A 24,597-nucleotide genomic window follows, 5' to 3' on the forward strand; every position below is an offset into this window, starting at 1 on the left:
TGAGAGAATGAAGAAGTTTCAGAAACCCCACTCCAGACAAGATGATTTTTTTATTATGAACACTCTTTTGGTGCTTGCTGTTGGCCAAAACTCCTCCAAAGGTTACTGGTGGTGAAAAGACTTTGCTGTGATGGATCAAGTGCTGGGGGCTTTATGAGCTGTGGTTTGAAGCAAAGCAGGTGGGCTCAAATTTGGAAGGTGCATGGGGGAGGTCAGGAGGTCAAGACCCAGGCCAGCTTGGCTGGCAGGGACAGGTCGAGCACGTCCACCTCCTCCCCTGGCCGCGTAAGACTGGTTAGCTCAGGCCCACGGCAGAGGCTGCTGGGAGTCCCTGGGGCTCCCTTGGTGGCCACCGGCATGACAGTGACCTCTCTGGGAAATGTTCAGGGGAAGAGAAACAGCCCCCTAAGAAGTTCCGTGGGCAAGACTAGGCCAGGCTGAGGCCCAGTGTCTAGGAGGCAGGGGCATGGACTCCATGGGTGAGTGCTGTGGTCCTTGGGCCCTAGATAGCTTGGAGGAAGCTTCTCTAGAGTGGGGTTTCCTTTGAAGAAACCTGGACAGGGGTTGGACTGGGAGGCATTTTCATTTTTTAGGATTTCAGTTGTTTAGGTGTGGCCTTTTGTTTAGTTTTGTATATTTGGTGTAAAGCAGTGGTTAGGGTGCATTAGAATCACGTAGGGGCTTGTTAAAACGCAGATTTCTGGGCACCACTAGAGATTCTGATTTTGCAGGTCTGGGCTGGGGCAGGGAATTTGCATTTCTAACAAGTTTCAAAGTGATGCTGATGCTGACCCTTCACTTTGCAAACCACTGGTGTGGAAGGGTGCAGACAAGAAAACCAGTAGGGTGACACAGTCCCTCCTCTGGGGAGGCCCTAGGCAAAGTCCTCATCCCTGCCTGGCACAGCTGGGGAGGGCTGTGGTTTGTGATTCCAGCAGGGCCATGACAGGACACCTGCGCAGGACTGAGGGGCAGTGAGGAGAGTGTGTGTGCTGGGAGGTGATGGAGGGCAACGGGGCTGGCACTTGAGGGCAAAGTCTCGGGGTGGGGGGGGGAGGTAGGATGGGAGTACTGGGTGTTTTGAGGGCGGTGAGGAGGCCAGGGGAGGAAGGGGAGGCTGCAGACTGCTAGGGGAGCTTACAGGCTAGGAGAGAGGCGCGCACGAAGCTTCAGGATTGTGGGGGGGTGGGTGGGGCGATAAGGATGTCACTGGGGGTCCTGGCTAGGCTGTGGACGGCCCCGGAAGTCCTGTAGGGGATAGGGGAGCAGTGGATGTGTGTATGATTCCTGTAGAAGTTGTCGGGGTGGTGGTTGAGATCTGGAGGCTGGGAGCTGATGTCGTGTTCAGCTTTCAGGGGCTGAGAGGCGAAGTGAGATTGGAATCTGGGGCCCAGGTAGGGGCGGTGAGGCTGAGCTGGGGTACCGAGGGCTACCTGAAGGGGCCGCGGAGGCGAGCTGGGGATGGGGACGGGGGTTGGTTGGGGGACGGGGAGGGAAAGGAAGCCGGGACGGAAGCCCTTGTCCCTCGGCTCGGAGGAATACGGCGGGGGCGGGCCGCCCAGGGTGGGAGTGCCGCGCCGTAGGGGAGGGGCGGGGCGGGGCGGAGTGGCTGGAGCCGGGCCGCAGGGCAGCGCCGCCGAGTCCCAGCCCGAACCGAGCTGGGCGGCTGCACCTCCCTCGCAGTCCCCACCTGGCGCCGGGCGCCGCCACCGCTGCCGCCGCCGCCCCGCCGGCCCGCCGCCCTCGCCGGCCGCGCCGTGACGCGGGCATGAGTCTGGCCCGCCGCCCGCCAAGCCAGCGCCCCCAGCAGGGGCCGCGGCGCCCAGGTAACTAGGGGGGCGCGAGGAGGGGAGGGACCTTAGGCCGCGCCGGAACTCTCGAGACCCTCGGCTACTCCAGCCTGAGAACTCTCCAAGCCCGTGGGACCTTCCTACCCTGTGGGGGGCCTCAGGGGTCCACCTCCAAAAGCCAGCCCGGCCCCTGAAAACTACCCCCTGAGCTCCACCTACCCCCAGCTCTCCTCTCCAGGGGAGCCCAGGTCGGGGCCTGACCTCACGCCTACCCCACACTCACTCATCGGAGGAGCCCAGGTCCCTGTACTCCCTGGCCCTGGGCCTGCCATCCCGAAGGGGCATAACCCAGCGCATCACAGCCCCCATCCTCCTCCCACCCTTCCTGCTCCCATGGCCTCTTGCTCTCTCAAACCCCACCCCCAAATTCCAACACTTTCTCCATCTGCCCCCCTACTGCCCACCCTACCTGCAAATGGTTCCTACCCTACAACTTAAAGGAGGAGCCAGCTGCCTCCTTTCCTTGATTCTTCTTCCCTGGTCCTGGGGTCCTGTCCACTTTCTCTCCCAGGACACCCGAAGCCCTGCTTCCAGTTAAATGCTTTCTGTCACTGCAGAGGTGTACGAGCGGAGCCTGGGCACCTGGGTGATGTGGGCAGAGCAGGGCCTCTGTGCAGTCTCCCTGTCCCCAGCCGTGGGTGCGTGGCAGTTGCCAGGAGACTTGGATGGAGCGTTTCAGGTGTAGGGGGCTGAGAGTGGAGGGCAGTGACAAGCCTGGCAGGGTTCACAGCAGCAGGTCGAGGCTGGGCTTATTTATTTAGTGCAGATTCCTTTCTTGCCCCTTTTAGGGGATGTGGCTCCAGTGCAGGCCATTCCTGTTCCCCACCTGGGATGGGTCTCAGGAGCTGTGTCCCCTCCCGCCCAGTTGCCTGCCCCTCTGAGCCTGGGCACTGGCTACTTCTAGCTCTTCCCTCTCAGGCAGGGCAGCAGAGCTGGGCATGACCTCATCCAACAACCGAGGCCAAGGTGGGGCCACCTGGCCAGGCCTGGACACAGTGTCAGCAGTGCTGTCTCCTCCCGGGATCAGCTTTGAACCAAACCGTGGGTCTGGGGCCCAGGGAGGTGGGAACCCACTGCTGCTCACACGTCTCTGGAAGTTGAGCTGGGTCTGACCAGGTGGATATTGATGGTGGTGGGAGAAAGGATGAGGAGAACAAGTCCTGGAAATAATTATGTTTTCAGTCCCCAAATACCGAGCACCTACGCCACACTAGGCACCATTCTAGGTGCTGGGATGGAGCCATTAACTAGACAGACACAGGCTAGCCATCAGGAAGCTGACGTTCTAGGGCGCTGTAGGAGACAGAGAGTGGCCGAGTAGCAAATCAGCAGATGAAGAGGCAAACCCTATAGTGATATAGGGGGACAGTGAAACTGGGTGTTACGATAGAGGCTGATTGGGGAGCTCCTTTGGCCAGCATGGTCTGTGAAGACCTCTCTGAAGTGACGGTCTTTGAGCTGAGACCTGAATGATGCAGTAGAATGAACCTTGGACCATCTGAGGGAATAGAGTTTTAGGCAGGGAACAGCAAGTGCAGTGATCCTGCGTGCGTAGGAGTTAGGCATGTTGAAGAACAGAAAGAAGGCCAGCCCCGGGGGAGATGAGGCTGGACGGGTGGGCAGGCAACCTGGAGAGAGCGGAGTGGCAGTGGTGTGGAGACACAGCACCACTTTCCTAACTGGAGGGCTGTTCAGATGTCCTCTCCTCCCGCCAGTCTTCTCTGCCCAGTTCTTTTTTTTTTTAATAATTAATTCATTATTTATTTTTGGCTGCGTTGGGTCTTCGTTGCTGTGTGCGGCTTTTCTCTAGTTGAGGCGAGCGGGGGCTACTCTTTGTTGCGGTGCGCGGGCTTCTCATTGCGGTGGCTTCTCTGTTGTGGAGCACGGGCTCTAGGCGCATGGGCTTCAGTAGCTGTGGCTCGTGGGCTCTAGAGCGCAGGCTCAGTAATTGTGGCTCATGGGCTTATTTGCTCCACAGCATGTGTGATCTTCCTGGACCAGGGCTCGAACCCGTGTCCCCAGCATTGGCAGGCGGATTCTTAACCACTGCGCCACCAGTGAACCCCCACCCCCCACCCCGTTGGTTTTTGATCTGTCTTTGCCACCCATCTTGGGACCTGCAGTGTTTCAGGTGGTGGTTGCTTGTGGGGATTTGCATAGGTGGAGGTCAGGGGTGGAGCCGTCTGGGGAGGGGATGACCTCCTCCTGGCCCCTGATAATAATCACACAGGGGTAGAGAGGACCAGGCAGGTGATGGGAAATGACCCTCACACCAGAGAGAATCCCGCCAATGGGATCTTTGCGGGGGGTGGAGACAGCGAGCCGTCAGTGAGACGGTGTCCAAGTGTCCAGGTAGGGCTGTCCCTGAAGCCCTGATAAGATCCGATCTGTCATGGGGTGGGGAGGCCCAGCCAGGCAGGCAGCCGCTCCTGCTCAGTCATTGGTTGCTAACAGCAGCGGGTAGCGTTTGTTCTGGAGCCAAAGCCTCCAGGCAGAATCGAGGTGCAGGGAGGGGTGCTTAGACGGCTGCCACATGGGGCAGGTGAGCAGGGGGCCGCTCCCCACCCCTCTGCTGGGCACCAGGGAGTCTCATGCCCCCTCCGCACAGGACACCTGCCCTTCCTGGGAGAGGGGGGGCTCCTCCTCTTTCTGGAGGAGCTAGCGGTGGCCTGGTCCAGGGCGGGGACGATCTCTGGTTGAGCAGCTGCTTCGATGCCAGGTTGGGAGGAGGAACGGGGGTCCCTGCTCCCTACCGCAGTGCTGAGGGGGCTGCTGGGCGTCCTGCGTAGCCCCTCTGGGTGCTCAGAGCTAACCTTGCACACCTGAGACCACGGGCCTTTTCCCCTGCTCTAGGCTCGTGAGAGGCAGAGCTGGTGGTTGTTCAGGAGTGATGGGGAAAGTGGCCCCAGGTGCAGCAGGGCGGGGGCTGCCTTCCCAGTTCCTGGCCTGCTGAGCTCAGCTGCTCTCCGTCCCTTGATGCCTCATTGGGTCCGCACAGGCTCAGCCTGGGGGCCGTTTCTGTTGCTTAACACAGTGCAGTCCCTTTGGGGCATGGGTTGGCTCTGGGTGCCCCCTCTCACCTTGTCCCCATTGCCCATCAGATTTGTGAGTCTACCTATTGGCTCTTCCCCCTCTCTCCCTCCTCCCCAACTCCCCTTTGCTCTACCACTTTGGGCCCCAGCGTGGGTCTTGCTCTTGCATATTCATTAGGGACTGAGTAAGGTCAGCACCACCTGTGACTCCAGGCCAGTGTGGGCTGCCAGGCCCTTCGACACCCAGGCTTCCCCTGGAAGGTTGCTCTTCCCAGTGGTTTGTCTCTGTGGGTTTATTTCTAGGGCATGGGGTGTGGGACTGTGGACAGACACGGCACAGGTGCTCCTGAGAGCTTGGTGATGGCAGTCACTCAAGGGGTGCTGCTGAGAAGGTAACTGGTGGAGCCAGGAAGGAGCAGGCCTGCGCTGGGCAGGTGGAAGGCTGAGTTAGGGTGCTTTCACAGCCCTCGGCTGGGCAGCAGCTCTCGCAATAAAAACAGCCCTTGGGGTTTTCAAGGCAGAAGCTCTGGGTCCAACGTGGGCAGGCAGGTGCCTCATAGATTCATTTCCTCATTTAAAATAGGTGGATTTATCCTCAGTTTTTTTTTAACTGGTGGGGAAATTGAGGCGCTGAGGAGTTAAATGGCTTACGCGGGACCACCTGCCAGTCGATTCATGTTCCTGGCTGGGCCACGTCTATGGCTGCCTTGGATGAACCAGGGGCCTTGCTGTAGGTGTGTTCTGAAAGGGGCCTTCCACGCTGCGGCCCCTCAGCCAGCAGCCAGCCAGCTGGCATCTTGGAGGGGGCTTTTACGGAGCTGGTCCTCGCTGTGGGGACAAGGCAGCCCCAGCTGGTAGAGGCAGAGCTGGGAAAACTTACCCTTCTTTGAGTGCCAGCACCCAGGTATGGCAAGGATGTTGGGGGTCAGTACTAGGGAGGGTACCCCACGCTAGACCTTATAGGAGGAAAGCAGACCACTTGGGTGTGGAAGGGTCTTGGCCCCCAGGGAGCTGGGAGAGAGCGAGTAGATGGGCAGGGAGGCCACTGAGGGGTGCTGAAGAGGCTCTTGGGGTACAAGGGGCATAGGGAGCACTACCGTCTGTCCCTCTGCCTGTTTTCGTGTGCTCACTGGGGTAGTCACATCTATTCCTTGTTAGGGACTCGACAGGCCTCCAGAAGATTAATTAATGCCAAGCTGCTGGCAGCTCCAGCAGGATGCTTGCCCCAGGGCCCTGTCCTGGCAGCACAGATGCCCAGCTGACCCCAGAAATACTGCTCCGTTCCCACCCAGCAATCCTGGAGACACGGGGGGCCATGTTGCTGGCACAGCCCTGCCTCTGAGCCTGGATGGCAGAGAAGGCTTAGGTGGTGGCAGGCCGCCAGAGCCATGTGGCGGGGCATTCCACCCGCAGGCCTGCCTCCATCTCCCACTCTGGAACTTATTTGTCCCTGGCTGAACCATGGGCTTGCTGTGTGACCTTGGCCGTGCTGCTTATCCCCTCTGGGCAGCTTTCTTTTCCCCAACTGTAAAATGATGTAGAATGGATGTTGGACTGGGTCATCCCTGAGACACCTCCCCCCTAAGTCTGAGTCTTCGTTATCTGGTAATCTGCCTGATTCTGAGAGCCCCTGATGGCACCCCTTTTCCCGATGCATATTGGCTGCCCCTTGGTGCCCCTCAGTGTGGTCCAGCTTTGTCCTCTGCCCCAAGCCCAGGTGATTGCTAGTTCTCCATGTAATTAACTCCTGCCTGTGCTCAGGATGTGGGGCACCGCAAGTCCTGGCCAGACCCAGTGCCCTCACAGACCAGCCTGACCTTCCCAGCGCCAGGGCGAGGTGACTGCTTCCACAGTGGCCACCTCCAGCCTGCCCAGCACATTCCTCAGGCTTATCTGAGAGCCCGCCCCACTGGACTCTGCCCTCCCACCCAGGAAGCAGCACCCAGACGAGCTGCTGAAGAGTTCCAGGGGCAGAGAGCAGGGCCTGAGTGGGCTTGAGGTGACGATTCTCAGCCTCTTGCCTGGAGCTGAGGAGAACCAGGTATAGAACGGGGTGGGGCAGAGGGATTGGGGGGTCTGCTGAGACTGACAAGGCAAGTTGTCTAAGCTCGGGGAGCATGGGTCCCAGAATCTGTGCCATCTCCCAAGAGCCCCATCTCTGGGAAGGCTTTCCCGCGTGGAGCCTCCTGTGCACAGGAGGGGGGCTTGCTCTAAGTCTACCCCTAAGCTGTAGCAGGAGATAGGGCCCGACAGCAGCTCGGGGCCACCTCCTTTCCTCTGCCCGCACCTCCACAGCAGGAGCCGGAGCCAGTCCTCCCAGGAAGGGGTTAACCGCCAGCCCCAGCCGTGAGGGAGGGGACTGGGCTGGACCATTTTCCTCGTAGCTGCCTCCACCTCGGTTTTCCTGAATGGTTCTGTCGTCCTGGGGTGGGGAGGGAAGGGAAGGAAGAAGGGCGGGCTGAGGGAGGAAGGGAGGGAGGAGTGTGGGAAGAGGAAGGAAGAAAGAGCGAGACAGCCAGGGGAAGAGAAAGATGTCACTGTGTAATCTCCCTGTCAGTTTTACTTCCAGCAGGCTCCGGGCGAAAGAGCTGCTAGAACAATGCTGAGGCAGCCCCGACGGAGTATCTCGAACAGGTGATCGGAGGAGCCGGGAAACCGAGGCCACCTGGGCATCCCTCCCCTCGCCTGGGCCGGCCAGAGCCTCAAAGACGGTGGAGAAACCATGGCGACCAATTTCAACGACATCGTCAAGCAGGGCTACGTGAAGATGAAGAGCAGGAAGCTCGGGGTGAGCCACCTCCAGGGGGCCCTGCCAAGGAACTTGGGCTGGCGCCTGGTGGCGTGTCCGGGGTGTGCGGCTGCCCGCCTGTGGCCCGGCATCGTGCATTGCTGGTCTTGAGGCTTCTGGCCAGCGGGCTGCCCAGCATGTGCCTGGGCCCGGCTCTGCCTGCTGCAGCTCCCGCCCCAGCCGGGCTGGCTGGCTGGCATCCCAGCGGCTGGGCCAGCGGTGGCAGCCGATGGGCAGGCGGCTCCCCTGCTATTGTTGAAGTTGTCGCCAGGGCAGCGGCTGGAAATGCCGGGCTGTGTCTGAGCTGAGACCGGCTTCTCACTTCCCCTTGCCATCACCTCCTCGTTTCCTTCCTCCCCTCTCCTGGCCTCTTTGCTTTTAAGTACCTCATCTCCCCTGCTTCCCATTGCTTTCTGTGTACGGGCGTTTATTTATTTATCTTTGGTGGTTGCTTTTCCAGTTAAAAAAAGCATTTGAGAAGGAGAGTGGTTGGTTGCTGGGGGGAGGGCAGTGGTGGGAGGGGTGCAGAAGCCGGTGTTTACGTGGTTTATGAGAGAGAACCTGGCTGGACTGGATGGCCCGTGGCACTGGGACAGGCTGCTTTCCTCCCAGGTGTTGGAGGTGGCTGGGGGCTTGGAGGGCCTGTGGAGATGAGGCCTCAGACACACCTCTGCTGGGTGTGCACCCTCTCCCACCCCGTACTGCTGGAAACCGCCCAAAAGGCATGAGCAGGGGCCCCGGGGACCAATTTAATAATCTTGGTGAGATTGTCCCGAGAGCGGGCTTTATTCCCAGACCCTCCTCCCTCCTCCAGTGAGGGGTCTCCCCAGTAGAAAGAAAACCCTGGCGACTGAGGTGGCCCAAGTCTTGTGTTTTACCTGGGTCCCCTGCCCTTCCGTTCCCCCCTCCCCCATGGCCTTGATGGGGTGGGGGGATCCGACCGCTCAAGGCTTCCTGGCTCAGCTGAGTGGGGTGGGGGAGGAGCAGGGCTCTGATACTCAGCTTCCCTGCCCAGAGCAGGACTGGCCTTGGAGCAGGGCGGTTCCTGCACCTCCTTCCCCTCCTGTGCCCTCAACCCCCAGGGCCCCTGCGGGAGGCTCTTCTGTCCCGGCAGGAGGCGGCCGCTTAGCTGGTGGGCATGTTTGGGGTCTTAACTGGATTTGGACTGTATCCCAACCTGGGCCGTGGTGGCCATCGGCCACCTTGTTCTTGCCCTGAGAGAAGGATGGAGCCCACTTTGCGCACAGACCAAGGAGAAGAACTAAGGCTGAGGTGGGGAGGCAAGGGGGTGGGGGCCCAGGTTCTAGTGTGGTGACTCGTTCCTGAGGGCCCAGACCTGTCAGGTCCCCAGGGGCCAGCTGGGCTGCGACCCTGTCCAGAGCAGAGCTTCCCAGGAAGGCAAGCCACTTGGGGTGGCCGCTTGGGCTCAGAACCAGGCCTGTTCCAGGGGCAGGCCTGGGAACCCATGGTGGGCACAGTCAGGGGGAGGGTTTAGCGGCTGGGGCGTGGCCAGGCCCGGTCTGGAATCGCCCGCACTCAGGGAACCCGGCTTCCCCCTGCAGACCTGCTGTGAGGGGCTGCGGCCACCCAGCTGCTCTTGTCCCGGGGCAGCCATTCTTGCCTCAGCCCACAGAGGCGAGGCGGTAAGGGGTGGAAGAGATCAGGAGCAGATCGTCCTACCTGCCAGGGCTTTCCTCCCAAGGCAGAGCTCTGGCAGAGTGTTTCTGAAGCGCTGATCAAAGACCTATGAGAAGTGGGGAAGGAGGGCTCTTGAGCGCAGTGGCTCCCTGGGGCTCTGTGTGTGCGTGCTGCGTGTGCGTGCTGCATGTGTGTGTGTGTGTGTCCTGTAACCAGGCAACCGGAGTGCTCAGGCCCCCAGGACTTCTGCCCCTGCCTCTGCAGACGGCATGGAGCCCATCCTGGCAGGGCATATCTGGGTCGGCAGCATTCGTGCATTCATCCATCCATCCACCCATTCATTCACGGTCCCTTCATATTATCATTCACTTGTTCAGCAGAGGTCTGTTAACGAAGCGACTGGGATGTGAGGATCTGAGAATAAAATATAGTCTCTGCCCTAAAGGAGCTCCCCAGCTGAGAGCTGAGGCCTGCTGGGGTTTAGGTGGATAGACCAGGGGCTGAGCCAGGGTCATGGGGGCAGGGACAGACATGTCTCCTAGTCTCAGGGGCCAGAAATAGCCTGGTTGTGAGTAGCTTCTTGGGATGGGGACTGCCTGAGCCCACTGCACCCCGGGATCCTGCCTGCCAAGGACCTGGTACCCACACAGCAGGGCAGAGAAGGGGAGGGGGCTTTAGCCTGTGGCCCAGAGGACCCTTCGCCTCCTCTGCTCTGGGCCCCTCAGTCTCCCCACTGTTTGCCAGTGAGAGGAGCACTGGAGATTCCCGGGGAATGGCTCTGCCAGGCTTCTGGAGTGCTTGCTGAAAGAGGAGGTACATCCCAGCCAGACTTTGGGCTGGAAGAGAGTCTAAGGTGGGAGGGAGGGGGCCATGGGAGGAAGAGTCAGCAGCCCAGGCAGGTGGCTAGGGCCACCCCTTTGTGGGAGGTTATCTGACAAGCCAGCTTGCCCCTTAGGCCCGGAGAGTGGTTGGCTTCCTGCTCCCTGGCTCTTGCCTCTTGGATGGAGTCCGTGAAGCTACAGAGAATTGGGGTGGATTTAGGTACAGGCAGTGGTTGGGACAAGGAGGGAACCTTGCCCGGGAAGGCACCGTGCTCTGGGGTAACCCCAGTTTCTTGGCTCTGCCCCTTGACCTCTGAGAGCCTCTGGTTTCCCAGCTGGAACAGGGAACTAACCCTGATTCCCTACACTCCAGGGTTGGTCAGAGAATGAAAAGAGAGGGTTAGTGAAAGGTCCTAGAGACAAGAGGGGGTGTCACCCACATCAAGAGCCCTCCCCCAGCTCTAAGAACAAGGGCCACGGTGCTGTGCAGGCTGGGACCGGGCAAGGGCCTAATCCCTGTCCCCGCAGCACTGCCTCTGTCGTGGCGGGTGCTCCTGGGGCCCTGGGCAGAACCTTAGCACAGCGGGCTCCCAGGACAGCCCTGGTTCTAGGCAGCCTGTTTTAAATACCAGCTCTACCATTCATTAGCTGTTACTCAATTTTGGGGTGCCTCATTCCCTGTCTAATAAAGTGGAGATGATAATAGAAGCGACCTCAAGAGTGACCCTGAGATTAAATGTGAAGAGTGCTAATAACAAAAAGTACAAATAGGAAGCACTCCATGGACGTCGCTACTTACGCCACACCCAGAGCTGAGCTCACAGCAAACAGCGACTCAGGAGCACCCTTTATGGAGCAGCCTCCAGAGCCAGCCAAGAAATGACTGACTTTTCAACTCGGGGAGGGTCCTCTTCCCCAGGGCAGGGTGTCATGCTGGTGTCAGCTGTCCCCAGATCTCTTGGGCCTGAGCTCCCTGGAAGGCTGTGCGGCACTGCCCGCTGTGGTAGGCAGGGGTAACTCCAGGGTCACCGGCTGCCTTGGGGGTGGTCCGGGGTCTGATCCCCCTGCCATCTTGTCCCACAGATCTACCGGAGGTGCTGGCTGGTGTTCCGGAAATCCTCCAGCAAGGGGCCCCAGCGGCTGGAGAAGTATCCAGATGAGAAGTCAGTGTGCCTCCGAGGCTGCCCCAAGGTTAGGGGGCCCGGGCCCTAGCTCTCCCAACCTGTAAGCAGTGAGGATTTGTTCAGAGTCCTGAGGGCCAAGAGGACCCTCCTGGGGGTGGCAGAGCCGTGGGGGATGCAGAGGGAGGTGCTTCAACCTGGCCGAGTACCTTGTGGATGCTGTTCCAGGTGACAGAGATCAGCAACGTCAAGTGTGTCACACGGCTCCCCAAGGAGACCAAGAGACAGGCAGTGGCCATCATATTCACCGATGACTCGGCACGTACCTTCACCTGCGACTCAGGTGAGGGGATGCGGCTGCAGGCTGTGGGCTGGTCAAGGTCCACTGCCTGGGTATGATGTGTGGGTGGAGGGCACCTTTGAGGGAACAGCCCCAGGGTGAGGTGGGGCAGGCACGCAGAACCCACTGGCCTTGCCCCCTCTGCCTGGCGGGGTGGGGTAACTCCGGCTGAAGCAGATGGGGTGGGTTGCTGCGGGCCCCTGAGCTGGCGGCACGAAGAGGGACTATCTTCTCCAGAGCTGGAGGCAGAGGAGTGGTACAAGACTCTGTCTGTGGAGTGCCTGGGGTCGAGGCTCAACGACATCAGTCTGGGAGAGCCGGACCTCCTGGCCCCAGGAGTGCAGTGCGAGCAGACAGGTGAGGCCTGGCGCTGGCACAGGGTGGGGGTGAGAGGGAGACCCCCCCAGGCCCCCCACAAAGCTCCAGGCCCACTTGTCCACTCCCATCCAGATCGCTTCAACGTCTTCCTGCTGCCCTGCCCCAACCTGGATGTGTATGGCGAGTGCAAGCTGCAGATCACCCACGAGAACATCTACCTCTGGGACATACACAACCCCCGCGTGAAGCTCGTCTCGTGGCCCCTCTGCTCCCTGCGCCGCTATGGCCGGGATGCCACACGCTTTACCTTCGAGGCTGGCCGGTAGGACCCACTCGCCTCCCCGCCGTCGCACCGCGGTCATGATGGTAGCTGCCATTCACTGTGTCGGGCACTGTGCTGGAAGCTTAAGTTATTTATCAGCACAGCATGCTGACGGGGAACCCATTTTACAGATGAAGAAATTGAGACTCACAGCAGGTAGGTCAAGTGAAGCTGTTTACCAAGTCAGACTGCTCAGGCTCTGATCAGATGCTGGCACTGGCATTGACTAGCTCTGTGATTGTGGACCCGAGTCTCAGTTTCCTCCTCTGTCAAATAGGGGATAATAAAAGTACCTAACCTCATAGACTGGGTTACGGTAAGGACTGAGTATAGCTTGCCTAGACTCAAGTTCTGTATAATCCACTGTGTAACTTTCGTCGTTACCTTCTGAATGCCTCAGTTTCCTCATCTTTAAAATGGCTTGAGAAAAATTATAATAACGAGGAAACTGTAGTAGCACACAGACCAGAGTGGGGTGGTGGGGAAAACGGAATGGATTAATCCTTGTAAAGCATATAGACCCCCACCTGACACACAGAAAACGCTCAGCGTGTTTGAGCTGGGTGGTCGGACCCTCAGATGACAGCCCTGCCCGTTCCCAGACGAGAGCCTGACTGCATGTGCACACACATGGGGTCATACCCACCACCTGGCTCTCGGCGCTACTTGTGTCCCCAGGATGTGTGACGCTGGGGAAGGGCTCTACACCTTCCAGACGCAGGATGGGGAACAGATTTACCAGCGGGTCCACAGTGCCACCCTGGCCATCGCCGAGCAGCACAAGAGGGTCCTGCTGGAAATGGAGAAGAACGTGAGGGTGAGGCAGTGCGTGTCTCGGTCCAGGGTAGGGGGAGGCTGGCGGGCGGGCCGGGGGCCGGGAGAGTGGCAGCTGTCTCCAGCTGGTGTGTCCAGGAGAGGCAGGCAGGGTCTTGGGCTGGCTGCTCTGGGCTTAGCCACTGACCCTTCTCTGCCCCACAGCTGCTGAACAAGGGCACGGAACATTACTCATACCCCTGCACGCCCACGACCATGCTGCCCCGCAGTGCCTACTGGCACCACATCACCGGTTCCCAGAACATCGCTGAGGCCTCCAGCTATGCCGGTGAGTCACTGCTGGGCCCCACCCGCACCGGCCAGGAGGCTCTGTGGAGGACAAGGCATGTTGGGCAGGGGCCTTCTGTCCCGGGCCCAAGGCCTCAGCCTGCCTGTGTGTCCACAGGTGAGGGGTATGGGACGGCCCAGGCCAGCTCAGAAACGGACCTCCTCAACAGATTCATCCTGCTAAAGCCAAAGCCCAGCCAGGGGGGCAGCAGCGAGGCCAAGGCCCCTTCCCAGTGACGGCAGAGCTGGCACACAGACGACCACTGGGGCTGCCTGCAGCGCGTCACGGATGGCATGGAGGGGCTATGGGCCAAGAGCCTGGGGAAAGGGAGCAAGCGGTCCCTTCTTTGCCCCCGAGGGTGAGCCTGGACCAAGGCAAAGGGCTGGCCATGCCACCTGAGCATGTGTGAGGGGCTGGAGCTACCATGGGACTACATACTGTTAATGATTTTAATATATATGGCTTATGATGTATTCTGTATTAATAAGATTCCCCCTCTGACCCTCCCTGCCACCACATACACAGTTTTTAATCCCATGACCAGGCCACAGTCAAGGCTGTTTTGAATGTGAGGGCAGCGGTTTCCCTGTCCCCCATGGTACCAGCCCTCCTGCTGCCAGGACCCGAGCTGCCAGGGCCAGAGGAGGGAGACACTCCACACTCCCGGCTGCCGCGCTGGCTGCTGGCTTTTCCCAAGCAGCCCAGGGGCGGAGACAGCAGGTGGCTTCTCAGTTCCTCTGGGCCTAGAGTGGCACAGGAAGGATCCGAACTTACACTGTGCCACTTGGTAGCCTTGCACTTGGAGTTTTCAGCAGAGGTGACGTCTGGTTGACACCTCAGGTGAAAAATCTGGCTTGAAAATGGTTTCTGCCCAGACTCCTTCATGCTTAGCAGGCTGAGGAGACGCCCTGGGGGTGGGGGGTGCTGGTTACCTCGCCCAGGGAGGACAGCCAGTCCCGGGCTCTTTCCTGCCCTCGGGCCAGGCCGGCCGCACAGGAGGACTGCGGTGAGGGGGAGTGGGGAAGCGCCCTGCTGCCCGCTCTCAGTGACCGGCGTGGGCAGTGCTCCCACAGAGGGAGCCCCTCTGCCCTGTCTGGCCTCCCTCCGGCAGCCAAAGTACTCAGAAGCTGGTCAGAGACCTCCCCATTTCCTCCTCCACATGGTGCTGAGGCTCCCTGCTGAAATGCAATTAAAGCAACTGATTTTCTAGTGCTGGTATTTACTGACGATTGTGCAGAAGGGCTATCTTTTTACTCACATCAAACCTTTAGTTGCGTGTGTGTTGGGTTGTTTTTAATATTTGAGGGTTCTGATTTGCGGGAACAGACCTTCTTGTAAATAGCCGTTATTCCAGTCGTGGCAGGAGGATGCTAAAGCAAGAGGCCCCCCCGACAGAGCCCTGCAGCCCGGGGGCGGCCACAGCCCGCTCAGCTCCGACCCCGACCCAGGGAATGACCGCCTAGAGGAATAAGCTAGCCTGAAGGAGGGAGCCCTAAGGCCACGGAGGGGCGGCAGAGCTGGCTGGCTTGGTTAGTGGCACGATGACGCATGAAGGCGATTACGTACGTTTTGCTCTTTATTGCCAAAAATAAAAACTTTAAAAGACAACTACCGTTAATAAATAACCCTTCCTTTTTGTACTAGATCTCTGGTTTTCTCCAGGCTTCTCCTGCCTGGCTGCCTAATGAACTGCTTTGGGTATGTTCCTACCTATAGGGCTAAGTGGTCAAGGCCAGACCTCCATGAAGGCCCTTGCCCTCCCCCACAAATTAAATAGCCTGGCCATTGTTGGTGATGTTCAAAACTCATGGGTAGAGAACAAAATACAAGGCTTACTGGCGGGAAGAGGGGGATAGCCTGGGCCTAACACTACTCTCACAGGATTCTCAAATTAGGGACACTTGGGAATTTGAGTGAAGAACCAATAGACTGGCCGGGGCAGGGACTGGAAGGGCTGGCAGGAGCCTGAGTAGGGTCCTAGATTCAGCGCTAACACAGAAGCCTAAGGTGCAACAGTGAACATTCCAACTTGTGAACAGAAAGGATTTGAAGTAAAGAACTGAAATACCCAGAAGATGAGAGTTCAGCTCAGTGGTTCTCAACAGGGGAATGCCGTGGCCCCCTGAGGCACACTGAATACAGGGCAGAAGGGATGTTCCGGGCAGCACTACTGCCCATCAGCAGGCAGGGCCGGGGACGCTAAATGTCTGGGAAGGGACCGTCCTGCCTCCAACAGCAGTGCTGGCCCTGGTAATCTGTGACTGCGCAAGGCTGGGATGGACCTACCCTTCCCCGCTGCTACCTTTCTAATTGGTACTGAAGACTTGCCAGGAAGCTTGAGCAACAGCTGTCCAGTCCCCAGGAGCCAAGATCTGGAGTCTCAGGAGAGACCTAAAATTCAACTGCTGTTCTGCTGAAACAGGTGAGCTGCAGCTAGTTTATGGTCAGGACGTCACTCTGGATCTCGTGGCTTAACTGGGTCTGTAAATCACTCAGCTTCTTCTTTAATCCAGACAGGGCTGACAGGACAATGGTTTCAGGGCGCAGAGAGCCACAGGACTCCACGTTGTAGTAAAACCTGAGAGGCAAGAGTCTGGTGAGAGCCCTCCATGAGGCTCTCATGAGCTATGGACACAGGCCCGCCTCCCTCCTGGGTCCTGACTCCTTTCTCCCCATGAACTCGACCTTGCCCCAGGGTTGACCTCCATCCAACCTCTTACAAACAGTGGTCCCAGGGCACTTTGCAGGACCTCGAGGAGGCCACGGCTACCTCAGAACAATATCTCAAAACACCTGTGTATGGATGTATTCTACACTGGGGGTAAGAGAACGATAAGTAAGCATGTCACCTGCTCCAGCACTTTCATGTTCGTCACTAGAAGGCTCTGGTCACTTTGGGGCCCTAGGTTTGATCCTAGGTTGACCTTTCTTTGGGAGCTGAAAAATCAGACTAGGAACAGTCTGGATAACTGGAGGGCCCCCCTTCCCCCAGCGACCAAAGGGGGATGATAATCTGCCTGGATGTGCACATATGCTAGGTGCAGCAGTTACCAGCCCCTCCTCAGCTGAGGGGAACTGGGATGGGCGGGAAAGGGCCTCCCTAACTCAGAGGCTGCATCAGAACTGTACGTCCTTACACACGTTACCTTCAAGTGCCAGACCGGGCTCTTACCTCTCCGGCTTGCCGTTGGGGTCGTAGGGCGCCTGCGACTCATCCTCGTCCAGCTCTGAGTACTCACTCTTTGGCCTGAGATCAAACACAGATCAGCACAGGTTGCTACTGCCGCTTTGAGGGCACCTGTGTCTCACAGTGAGGCTGCCCCATCTCGGTCACCAGGAGCCATTTCCACACCCGCCCGCCCTGCCTGCCTTCGCTCCCAGCAGGAACATACCACTCCTCCGGCTTGGGGTACACCGTGTGCCTCAGGGCATTGTCGGGATCGTATTCAAAAGCCACGCCTGCAGTCGGGTTCCACTTGGCGTGTTCCTTGCCAAAGCCCTTTTTGGCGTAGGCTCGAAGCCTCAGCTCCTGGCCCTTTCTCAGCTTGACGATGAGAATGTCTGTGGGGAGATGTGAGTCAGTCGAGGGCCAGCAGAGGCACAGCTCTCCGCAGTCCGACCTGCAGCGCCACTGAAGGGCCGGGCAGCGCGAGAGCCTGGGTCTGGTGTCCGCCCCTCGGGCCCTTACCATCCTGCTCCACGTAGTCGTTGGGGTCATTATCTCGGCTCCGGGATGTCACCTGTAGGGGCCCAGACAGAGGCACTTATTAGCTGCTGCGCATCTCCCCACGCACCCCTTCTGGCACCCACCTTCCGGCACCTCCAGACCGCAACCTGCCGAGCCGAGGAAAGGATACCTGAGGAGGAGGTGGCAGAAGTGTCCACTAGGACCCCGTCTGTGCTGGTTACTGGCCTCTAACCCCTACCTCATGGCTCTGTGACAACCTCCCCAGTCAAAACAGTACCATGGCCTTTAAAAGGGTCCTTAGTGGACAGGGCCCACAGCACCAGTGCTTCTGCCCACACTGGCAAGAGTCCAGAATTATTAGCACTTCTAGGCATCAAGCTTAGGTTAAGGCAGAAGGTAACACAGGGAAAGTCGGTGTCTTGTAAGAATCCACCCTGATCTGGCCCACTTGGAGCCAGGAGAGCAAAGGTCCTGGGTAGGGAGGGCGTTCCTGACCGGAATGACCCGGGGGCTGTTGGAGATGAGGTCTCGAGACGTGACGTGACGCGTCTGGTCTTCGTTGCACCGCACGTCGAGGGTGAACTCCACCGAGCACTCGGGGCAGAACTCTTCACACGTACAGTCCTGAGGCAGGAAGAGAGGCAGGAGTGAGTCTGCGGAGAGATGGCAAATCCTGGCTTGGCTCCCCGCTTCTAATACCCTGTTCCTTAAGGTTCTTCATCTGGGAGAGGGTGGATCACAGCCTCCAGGCTCTCGTGGGCTGTGTCCATCTGCCCACCACTCAGGCTGCTCAAGGGCAGGCGCATCCCAGCTCAGAGACCGCCTATACGCTGGCGTCCACGTGTCCTTCCCACCCCTCGCTGCCAGGCCACCACTGGGAGACACACTAACATCTCACCCTGGCTCCGGAGCGCTCTTCCTCAGAGAACCAAGGCGGTAAGAAGGAAGAGGCTTTCACACTGCATAGTTCAGCGTCCCCTGAGCTAAGTGGACTAGGCTGGGAATGCAATTGCCATTTAAAATAAAACAATCCAGGGAACAATAGAAAAAAGTACATTTTAAATTCCAGACTACTGACCTTTTCTTTAAAAATTTCATATGGAAACTTTTTCACAAAAGCAGAGAAGAGTGTGAGAGACTGCCACAATGTAAGCATCACTTGGCTTCAATAATTCTCACATTTGCCATTCTTTAAACTGATTCTTGAAACACTCCCGTATTAGAGATTAGCTGCTACCGTTTAACTTCAGGCAAGACGAGAGTCAACTAGAATGTAATCAAGCAAACTGTTCTCCCCCTCACGCCAGTGAGGAAAATCCAACCTATTTTCGATGTTTTCAAGACAATGAGGAAGATCTAGGGGCCATACCTGGATAGTCTGCAATCATACACAGGTGAGACAGGAAGGCAACCTAGACCCTTGAGACTGAATCACTCACAAATATGAAATTAAAGAAGCAAAATGTAATGGAAGACAAAAATATGAAAAGGTACTTAACCTCAAAAAAAAAAATAATGAAAAGAGAGGAGTCTGTTCAAGAGATCAAGAGACTAAAGAGGTATAACAACTGAATGCAATGCATGAATGACAGACCCACAAACAAAAAACAATTAAGGGGAATTCCCTGGCGGTCCAGTGCTTAGGACTCCTCGCTTTCACTGCCAAGGGCGCGGGTTCAATCCCTGGTCAGGGAACTAAGATCCCGCAAGCTGCGTGGTGCAGCCAAACAAAAAAACCGTTAAGGACATTTTGAGGATAACTAGGAAAATCTGAATTTAGACTGTAGATAGATAGTACAAATCATGGCTAATTTTCCTAGGCATGATAAGTGCGGCTATGTAGGAAAATATCCTTATTTTTAGGACATGCATGCTGATGTAGCTCGGGGGAGAAATGTCATGATTTCTGCAACGTTCTTTCAGATCGTTCAGCAAAAATCACATCTATATGAAACACAAAGCAAATATAGCAAAATATCAACAACTGGAAATTACAGGTGAAAAGACAATGAGTATTTATTCTACTTTTCACTTTTCTGAAGATTTTCAGAAAAAAAAAACCCCAAAAAATCCATACCATCTTTGCTCAGTAAATGCAATACTAGAAACAAATTTAACGGAAGGAACTGTTAGGTCATGGGGAATGCATATCTTTATATAAGATACTGACTAACTGGTCTTCAACTGGTTGTACAACTGTCTTCACCAATATATGTGATGTTTTATTTCTTAAAAACAGACTCTGGAGACATGGAGCAAAATGGTGAAATGTTAGAATGTGACAACCGGTTTGGTGGGAGCATGCCTATTTGTTATATTGGCTCCACACTTTGCTGTGTGCTTGAACAGTTCTTTTAAAAAACACATATAAATTTACAAAATATATCAAATTAGCCACCATAAAAATGACATGCCCTCGGGAATATTAGAAAATGGGCTGATTCAGGATCACCTACAGCCATCAAGAAGGAATAGTCTCGAGCTGTTACCTAATGCAGCTCTGCTGAAAGGATGCAGGTAACCTAATCCTGTCCTACACTCTCCCTAGTTCTAAGTCTGTTGACGTGTCATGCAAGTGCAAACCTGGCCCTAGAGGCAGGGAGCCGTGTTGAACTAGCAGAACTTACGGGGTGAGGCACAGACCTGCAGACACCAGTACCCCAGTCACTCAGGTGCTGCTCGGTGGGACAGCTCTCACTCCCTCTGCTCCTTCTCCTCACCCTCTAACCTCTGTCGACTTCCTTTAGCCTCCTAGGCCCCTGTCCCTGGGAAGAGATGCTCTGGAAAGCAGAGTCTGAAGAGGAACAGCCCCACCCGTTCCGAATAATTGGGCATCCAGGAGTATGCCCCCTCTTATGTGGCTGGCTAATGAGACTCCCCGATGCCCCTTGAGACTAATCAATCTGAGGTCCATCAGAACCAAAGACCAATCAATGCCTGCTTTGGGCCCTAGACAACATCTCCACATTGTCTTTCTAAAAGCTGAAAGCAAGATGTCGGGAAAAATCCCTGTAAGAACTAAAGTTCCCTGCCTCCCCCCACTCCCGACCTTCCATCCAAGCACACAGCATACCCGGGAGTACTGCAGCTTGTCCACAATGTCGTCACTCGTGAGGGGAATTAATCCTGGAAGACAGAAAAGCACATTAAAGAAGGCCAAGGGGCCAAGCCAAAAGGAGAACCCAGAAGTCACCCTGGGAGTGAGGAGGCTTTCTCCTCTGACACCGGCACAGCCCCCTCCCTTTAACTCTCCAAACTCAGCACTCACCAAGCCTGTGAGCAATGAACTCATCGTGAAGGACTGAGGAATTGGCATCAATCTGAACCCAGTCAATTGCTAAAGAATGAAGGAAGCAGAAAAGGAGACATGCAGTTTAGCCACCACATTTATCTAAAGACTTAAGAGCAATGGTTCTCCAGATTTAAAAATCATCTAATGCTTATGAAATTGCAGAGGCCTGGCCAGGCTGCCAGAGACTCTGATTTCACAGCTCTGGAGTGGGGACCAGGAAGCTGCATTTTAACAAGAACCACACACACCACACCCTGCTTCCCTGCTCAGGTGGATCTGATGCAGAGAGTTCCCTGTACCACCGAAAAAACACTGACTTATTAGAGAATACCACGGGAGTGGGAACGTGTTTCTTTGAGCTGATTATTTCTGTGGGAAGCACTTAAATCTGCTATTCATGCCAACACCAAATCCAAGAGCACTTGAAAGTCAGACAAACCTCACAGAAGTAACACAGACTTATGGTCCACATCTCATTTTATGATATAGTGACCAGATTACTCAGATTACTCAAGTTAATACTTTATTATCACTCAACCAACTAATGCTTACAGAATCCTTTAATGAGCGAGGCATACTAAGTATACAACCCAATCCCTACCAGCAATGAGCTAGTAGGATGGTAAGAACTGTACCTGTCACACACGCCTGACTTAAACACACATTCACTCATTCATTCACAAATAAACATCTGCACATAAACAATTAAATTCATTAATCAAATGGCACTGCAGCCCAACTGCCCAATGAGGGGCATGGACACTAGGTACGGAGGTCAGAAGAGGACCAGACATGACCTAGCCCCAACCTGCTTTGTCCTATGCTTCCTATTGCTTCCTCAACCCAAGCCAAGTAAGGACCATGAGCCATGCTTCTCTGCCTCTGCGTCTTTCCTCCCACCGGCATGCCCTTAACCTCTCCTGTGCAGCTGAAAATCCTGAGCCTCCTATAAACCAAGCCTTGCCTGCCCTCCATGATACAGAGACGAACACTGTCCCTGTAAGCTCCTCCCTCCCAGAACTCTGTCCAGACTTCTCTTAAGACACCTGTCATATTTTGCCTTGTGTTATATTTGTGTGTCTTGTCTCTACCTCATGCTTCAAAAATCCCTTGGGGCAGGGTCTTCAGATGTCTTAACTTCTGTATTCCTAGCTGGGGCCTGGAATGCAGCAGGTGCTCAATATTATTTGTGGGAAAAGTGGCACTTAGAATGTCAGGGCTGCACCCCAAAGCACAAGTCCCTCATTTTACTCGTGATGGAACTAAGGCCCCGGGACATGGAGTGATCAGGCAGAGAAGGAGGACCAGCCCTCCAAGCTCTGAGTTGAAAAAGTCTCTGGGGGTGGTAATGGTGGAAAAACTATAACGTTCTCTTCTTTACCAAGCATTTGGCCTGCTTATTTCCTTAGGCGTCTGCACGCTTGACGCAGCAACTATAACCCAAACTCTCTGGGCTGACACTCAGAAGATATTTGTAGTGTATCTGTAAACGTGTAGAACGCCTAGTGCAGAATGGCTGGAACCAAAGCAGAAACAGATTCTCCCTCTTCTAGGCACCAAGGGCCCTGTAGCTATGCTTCTCCTTAATTGATCCAAAAGTCTGTCTTGCATTTGGGTTGTCCGTGAATTCATCTTTCTCCTGCAACTTCACTGTGAGCCTTTGGAGGGCAGGAACCCTGTACTTTACAGCTCTGCGTTCCCAGTGCCTAGCACCACTGCCTGGTGCTTATATGCTCCCTAAATACAGTTGACGGAACAGATTCACATCTACCGGTAGTAGACACTCACTGAACACAATGCACAGAGATTACCTCCTTAATACTTGACATCATCCTGATAACTACCATTAGTGTCCGAACGTTAGAGAGGAAACTGCAGCACACAGTTTAATAACTTGCCCAAATTTCACAGAGACAGTAAGTGAAAACAGTATTCAAACCCAAGTCCACAGACTCCTGAACCCGTGCTCTCCACCAACGCACGTGGAAGAGTGGAACTAAATAGCCCAGGGAGGTGACCAGAGTGGCCCAGGGCCAAGGGCACAGAGACCAGTCAAGTCTGCAGCATTACTGTTCTCTCAGCGCCCCCATCCCCGGCCCAAACCAAGGCTGGAGGCAGGAGCGCCAAGGTATGGGGAGGGTTGGGGGGGAGACCTGGTGGCCCTGGCAACAAGGCGGGGGTCGCTTACCTATTATGGGCACCTCAGCGATGAAGACCCTCCGGATAGAATTTGCCACCCTGAGGAATGAAAACCAAGCGGCGTGTGGGCACCGCAGCCTCGACAGGCCTTCCCCGCGACCCACGGTTCCCAAAGCGAAAGCCCTGGTCTGGAAAGATGACCCCCGCCCCACCTAGGCTGGGGCCCGCGGCTCTTCAGAGCCGCCAGCCTCTTCCCTCAGAAGCCTTACGCCAGGTCCGTATTCTCGATGATGAACTTGACATTCTCGTCGGTGAGCTCTGTGATCCGCACGGTAGGCTGGTTGGCATACGGCATCGCGCCCCACCACTCTCTCGGCCTCCCGCGTCGGCTGTACTGCGCCTGCGCCAACGCCGCCACCGGAAATCGGTCGGCGCGGCCTTGCCACTTCGGCGGAGAGGCGCTCAGAGCGCCACCTGCTGCTCGGAGGCCCAAAGTTTTTTCCACCCCCGCCCCCTTCTCTAAAGGGCACCAGGTTCAACCATTTGGAGGGCGATTTGGCAAAACATGCACACGCGCTTGACTCAACCATAACACTTCTAGGAATTCATACTGCAGAAGTACTTGCAGTAGTAAGCAAAGATACATCTACAAGGACGTTCACTGCAGCAGTCTGTAGCAGAAGATAAAACTACTTGCCCATTGACAGAGACCTGATTAAATATACAAACATAGGAATACAGTAACGTTTTTTAAAAGAATGAAGTCTGTACATTTATGGAAGAATAAAAGTACAGTCGGTCCTCCGTATCCAAGGGTTTTGAATCCGTGTATTCAACCAACTGAAGATCAAAAAAAAAAAAAATTCCATAAAGTTCCAAAAAAGCAAATTTGCTGTATGCCCAGCAACTATTTATATAGCATTTACATTGTATTTACAACTATTTACATAGCATTAAACATTGTATTAGGTATTATAAGTAATCTAGAAATAATTTAAATTATATGGGAGGACATGTGTAGGTCATATGCAAATACTACACCATTTCACATAAGGGACTTGGGCATTCACAGGTTTTGGTGGGGAGCAGGTATCCCACGGATACCGAGGGATGAACGTACACTTTAGCAAAGTATACTTGAACAATAGGTTTATACCCTTTCCCTTCCACACCCCAAGTCTGGATCATGCACTTCTGAAACTGCAAGAAGATACAATGCTCTTTAATGTATTGATATCATCTACAGTTCTGTGTAGCTGCAGTGAGTAGGTATGAGTTCTTCATCTCTGCATCTCCAGTGCCTGGCAGTGTGCATCTCATAGGTTGAACATTCAATAAAGAATTACCAAAGTCCCCTAAACAGCCTAGAGAGAGGTTAGAGTGGGCTTCAAAAAGGTGGCAGCAGCTTTTTTTTTTTTTGGCCGAGCCGTGTGGCTTGTGGGATCTTAGTTCCCCAACCAGGGATCCAACCCATGCCCCCTGCAGTGGAAGCACAGAGTCCTAACCACTGGACCGCCAGGGAATTCCCAGGTGGCAGCAGCTTATACAGAGAAGCCCTAAAATAGAACTCGGCAGGGGACATTTAGGGGGCAGAAGAAGAGTAATCAGAGGAGATGAGGAGGAGTTTGCCTTAGCAAGGAGTGACACCTCCTCCTGAGACAGAGGGGAAGAGCATTGAGGGGGCCCTTGCTACACAGCCTTTGTCATCTCAGTAAATTAAGAATTAAAGTAGTCTTCTGAGTATAAGACAGATCCTATAAAGGAGAGAATGGAATGAAATTTGGAATAGCTACTGCAGGGAACTTGACAGGATGTCGAGGTAAAGGAATTAGAGAGGTGCAGAAAGGGCCCAGAGGAAGGTACACAAGAAGAGACTGGAAATTCCTACTAGCTTGTTACTCCCCCCATCATTCAGTCTACTTGGGTAGGAGACAGCAAAGCAGAAGACAGATGCTGTGCGATGCTGTATGTACCAAAATGTTGAAGCTCTAACCCCTAATGTGAGGATGTTTGGAAATGGGGCTCTTTGTGAGGTCATGAGGGTAGGACTCTCATGATGAGATTAGTGCCCTTATAAGAACAGGGAGAGACATCAGAGCTTGTTCTCTCTCTGTCATGTGAGAATACAGGGAGAAGGCGGTCATCT

The 24,597-nt window shown here is 55.5% G+C and overlaps 2 protein-coding genes across 6 annotated transcripts; one reads left to right on the forward strand and one right to left on the reverse strand.

Annotated features, from left to right (window-relative positions):
* The first annotated feature begins 1,695 nt into the window (after positions 1–1,695).
* Positions 1,696–14,940, forward strand: DOK4 (docking protein 4). 5 transcript variants are annotated; one of them, XM_027119805.1, is made up of 10 exons: positions 1,696–1,826; positions 6,815–6,923; positions 7,440–7,670; positions 11,213–11,320; positions 11,479–11,593; positions 11,828–11,947; positions 12,041–12,230; positions 12,909–13,047; positions 13,209–13,332; positions 13,450–14,930. In XM_027119805.1, the coding sequence occupies exons 3-10, from the start codon at positions 7,605–7,607 to the stop codon at positions 13,566–13,568; spliced, it is 981 nt and encodes a 326-aa protein (XP_026975606.1). In that variant the 5' UTR covers positions 1,696–1,826; positions 6,815–6,923; positions 7,440–7,604; the 3' UTR covers positions 13,569–14,930. The 5 variants fall into 5 exon arrangements, with proteins under 5 accessions (XP_026975606.1, XP_026975607.1, XP_026975603.1 ...); XM_027119806.1 differs by having other exon boundaries at positions 13,502–14,930; XM_027119802.1 differs by having other exon boundaries at positions 13,209–14,940.
* Positions 14,896–23,394, reverse strand: POLR2C (RNA polymerase II subunit C). The gene is made up of 9 exons (XM_027119813.1): positions 22,721–23,394; positions 22,501–22,550; positions 20,289–20,357; positions 20,094–20,146; positions 17,516–17,644; positions 17,021–17,072; positions 16,725–16,893; positions 16,505–16,579; positions 14,896–15,910 (listed from the first exon to the last, which is right to left on the reverse strand). The coding sequence occupies exons 1-9, from the start codon at positions 22,804–22,806 to the stop codon at positions 15,766–15,768; spliced, it is 828 nt and encodes a 275-aa protein (XP_026975614.1). The 5' UTR covers positions 22,807–23,394; the 3' UTR covers positions 14,896–15,765.
* Between the last annotated feature and the right edge of the window lie 1,203 nt (positions 23,395–24,597).

Source organism: Aethalodelphis obliquidens, unplaced genomic scaffold (assembly GCF_003676395.1).
Source record: "Aethalodelphis obliquidens isolate GAN/ISIS:26980383/991018 unplaced genomic scaffold, ASM367639v1 scaffold20, whole genome shotgun sequence".
NCBI classification, from domain to species: Eukaryota; Metazoa; Chordata; class Mammalia; order Artiodactyla; family Delphinidae; genus Aethalodelphis; species Aethalodelphis obliquidens.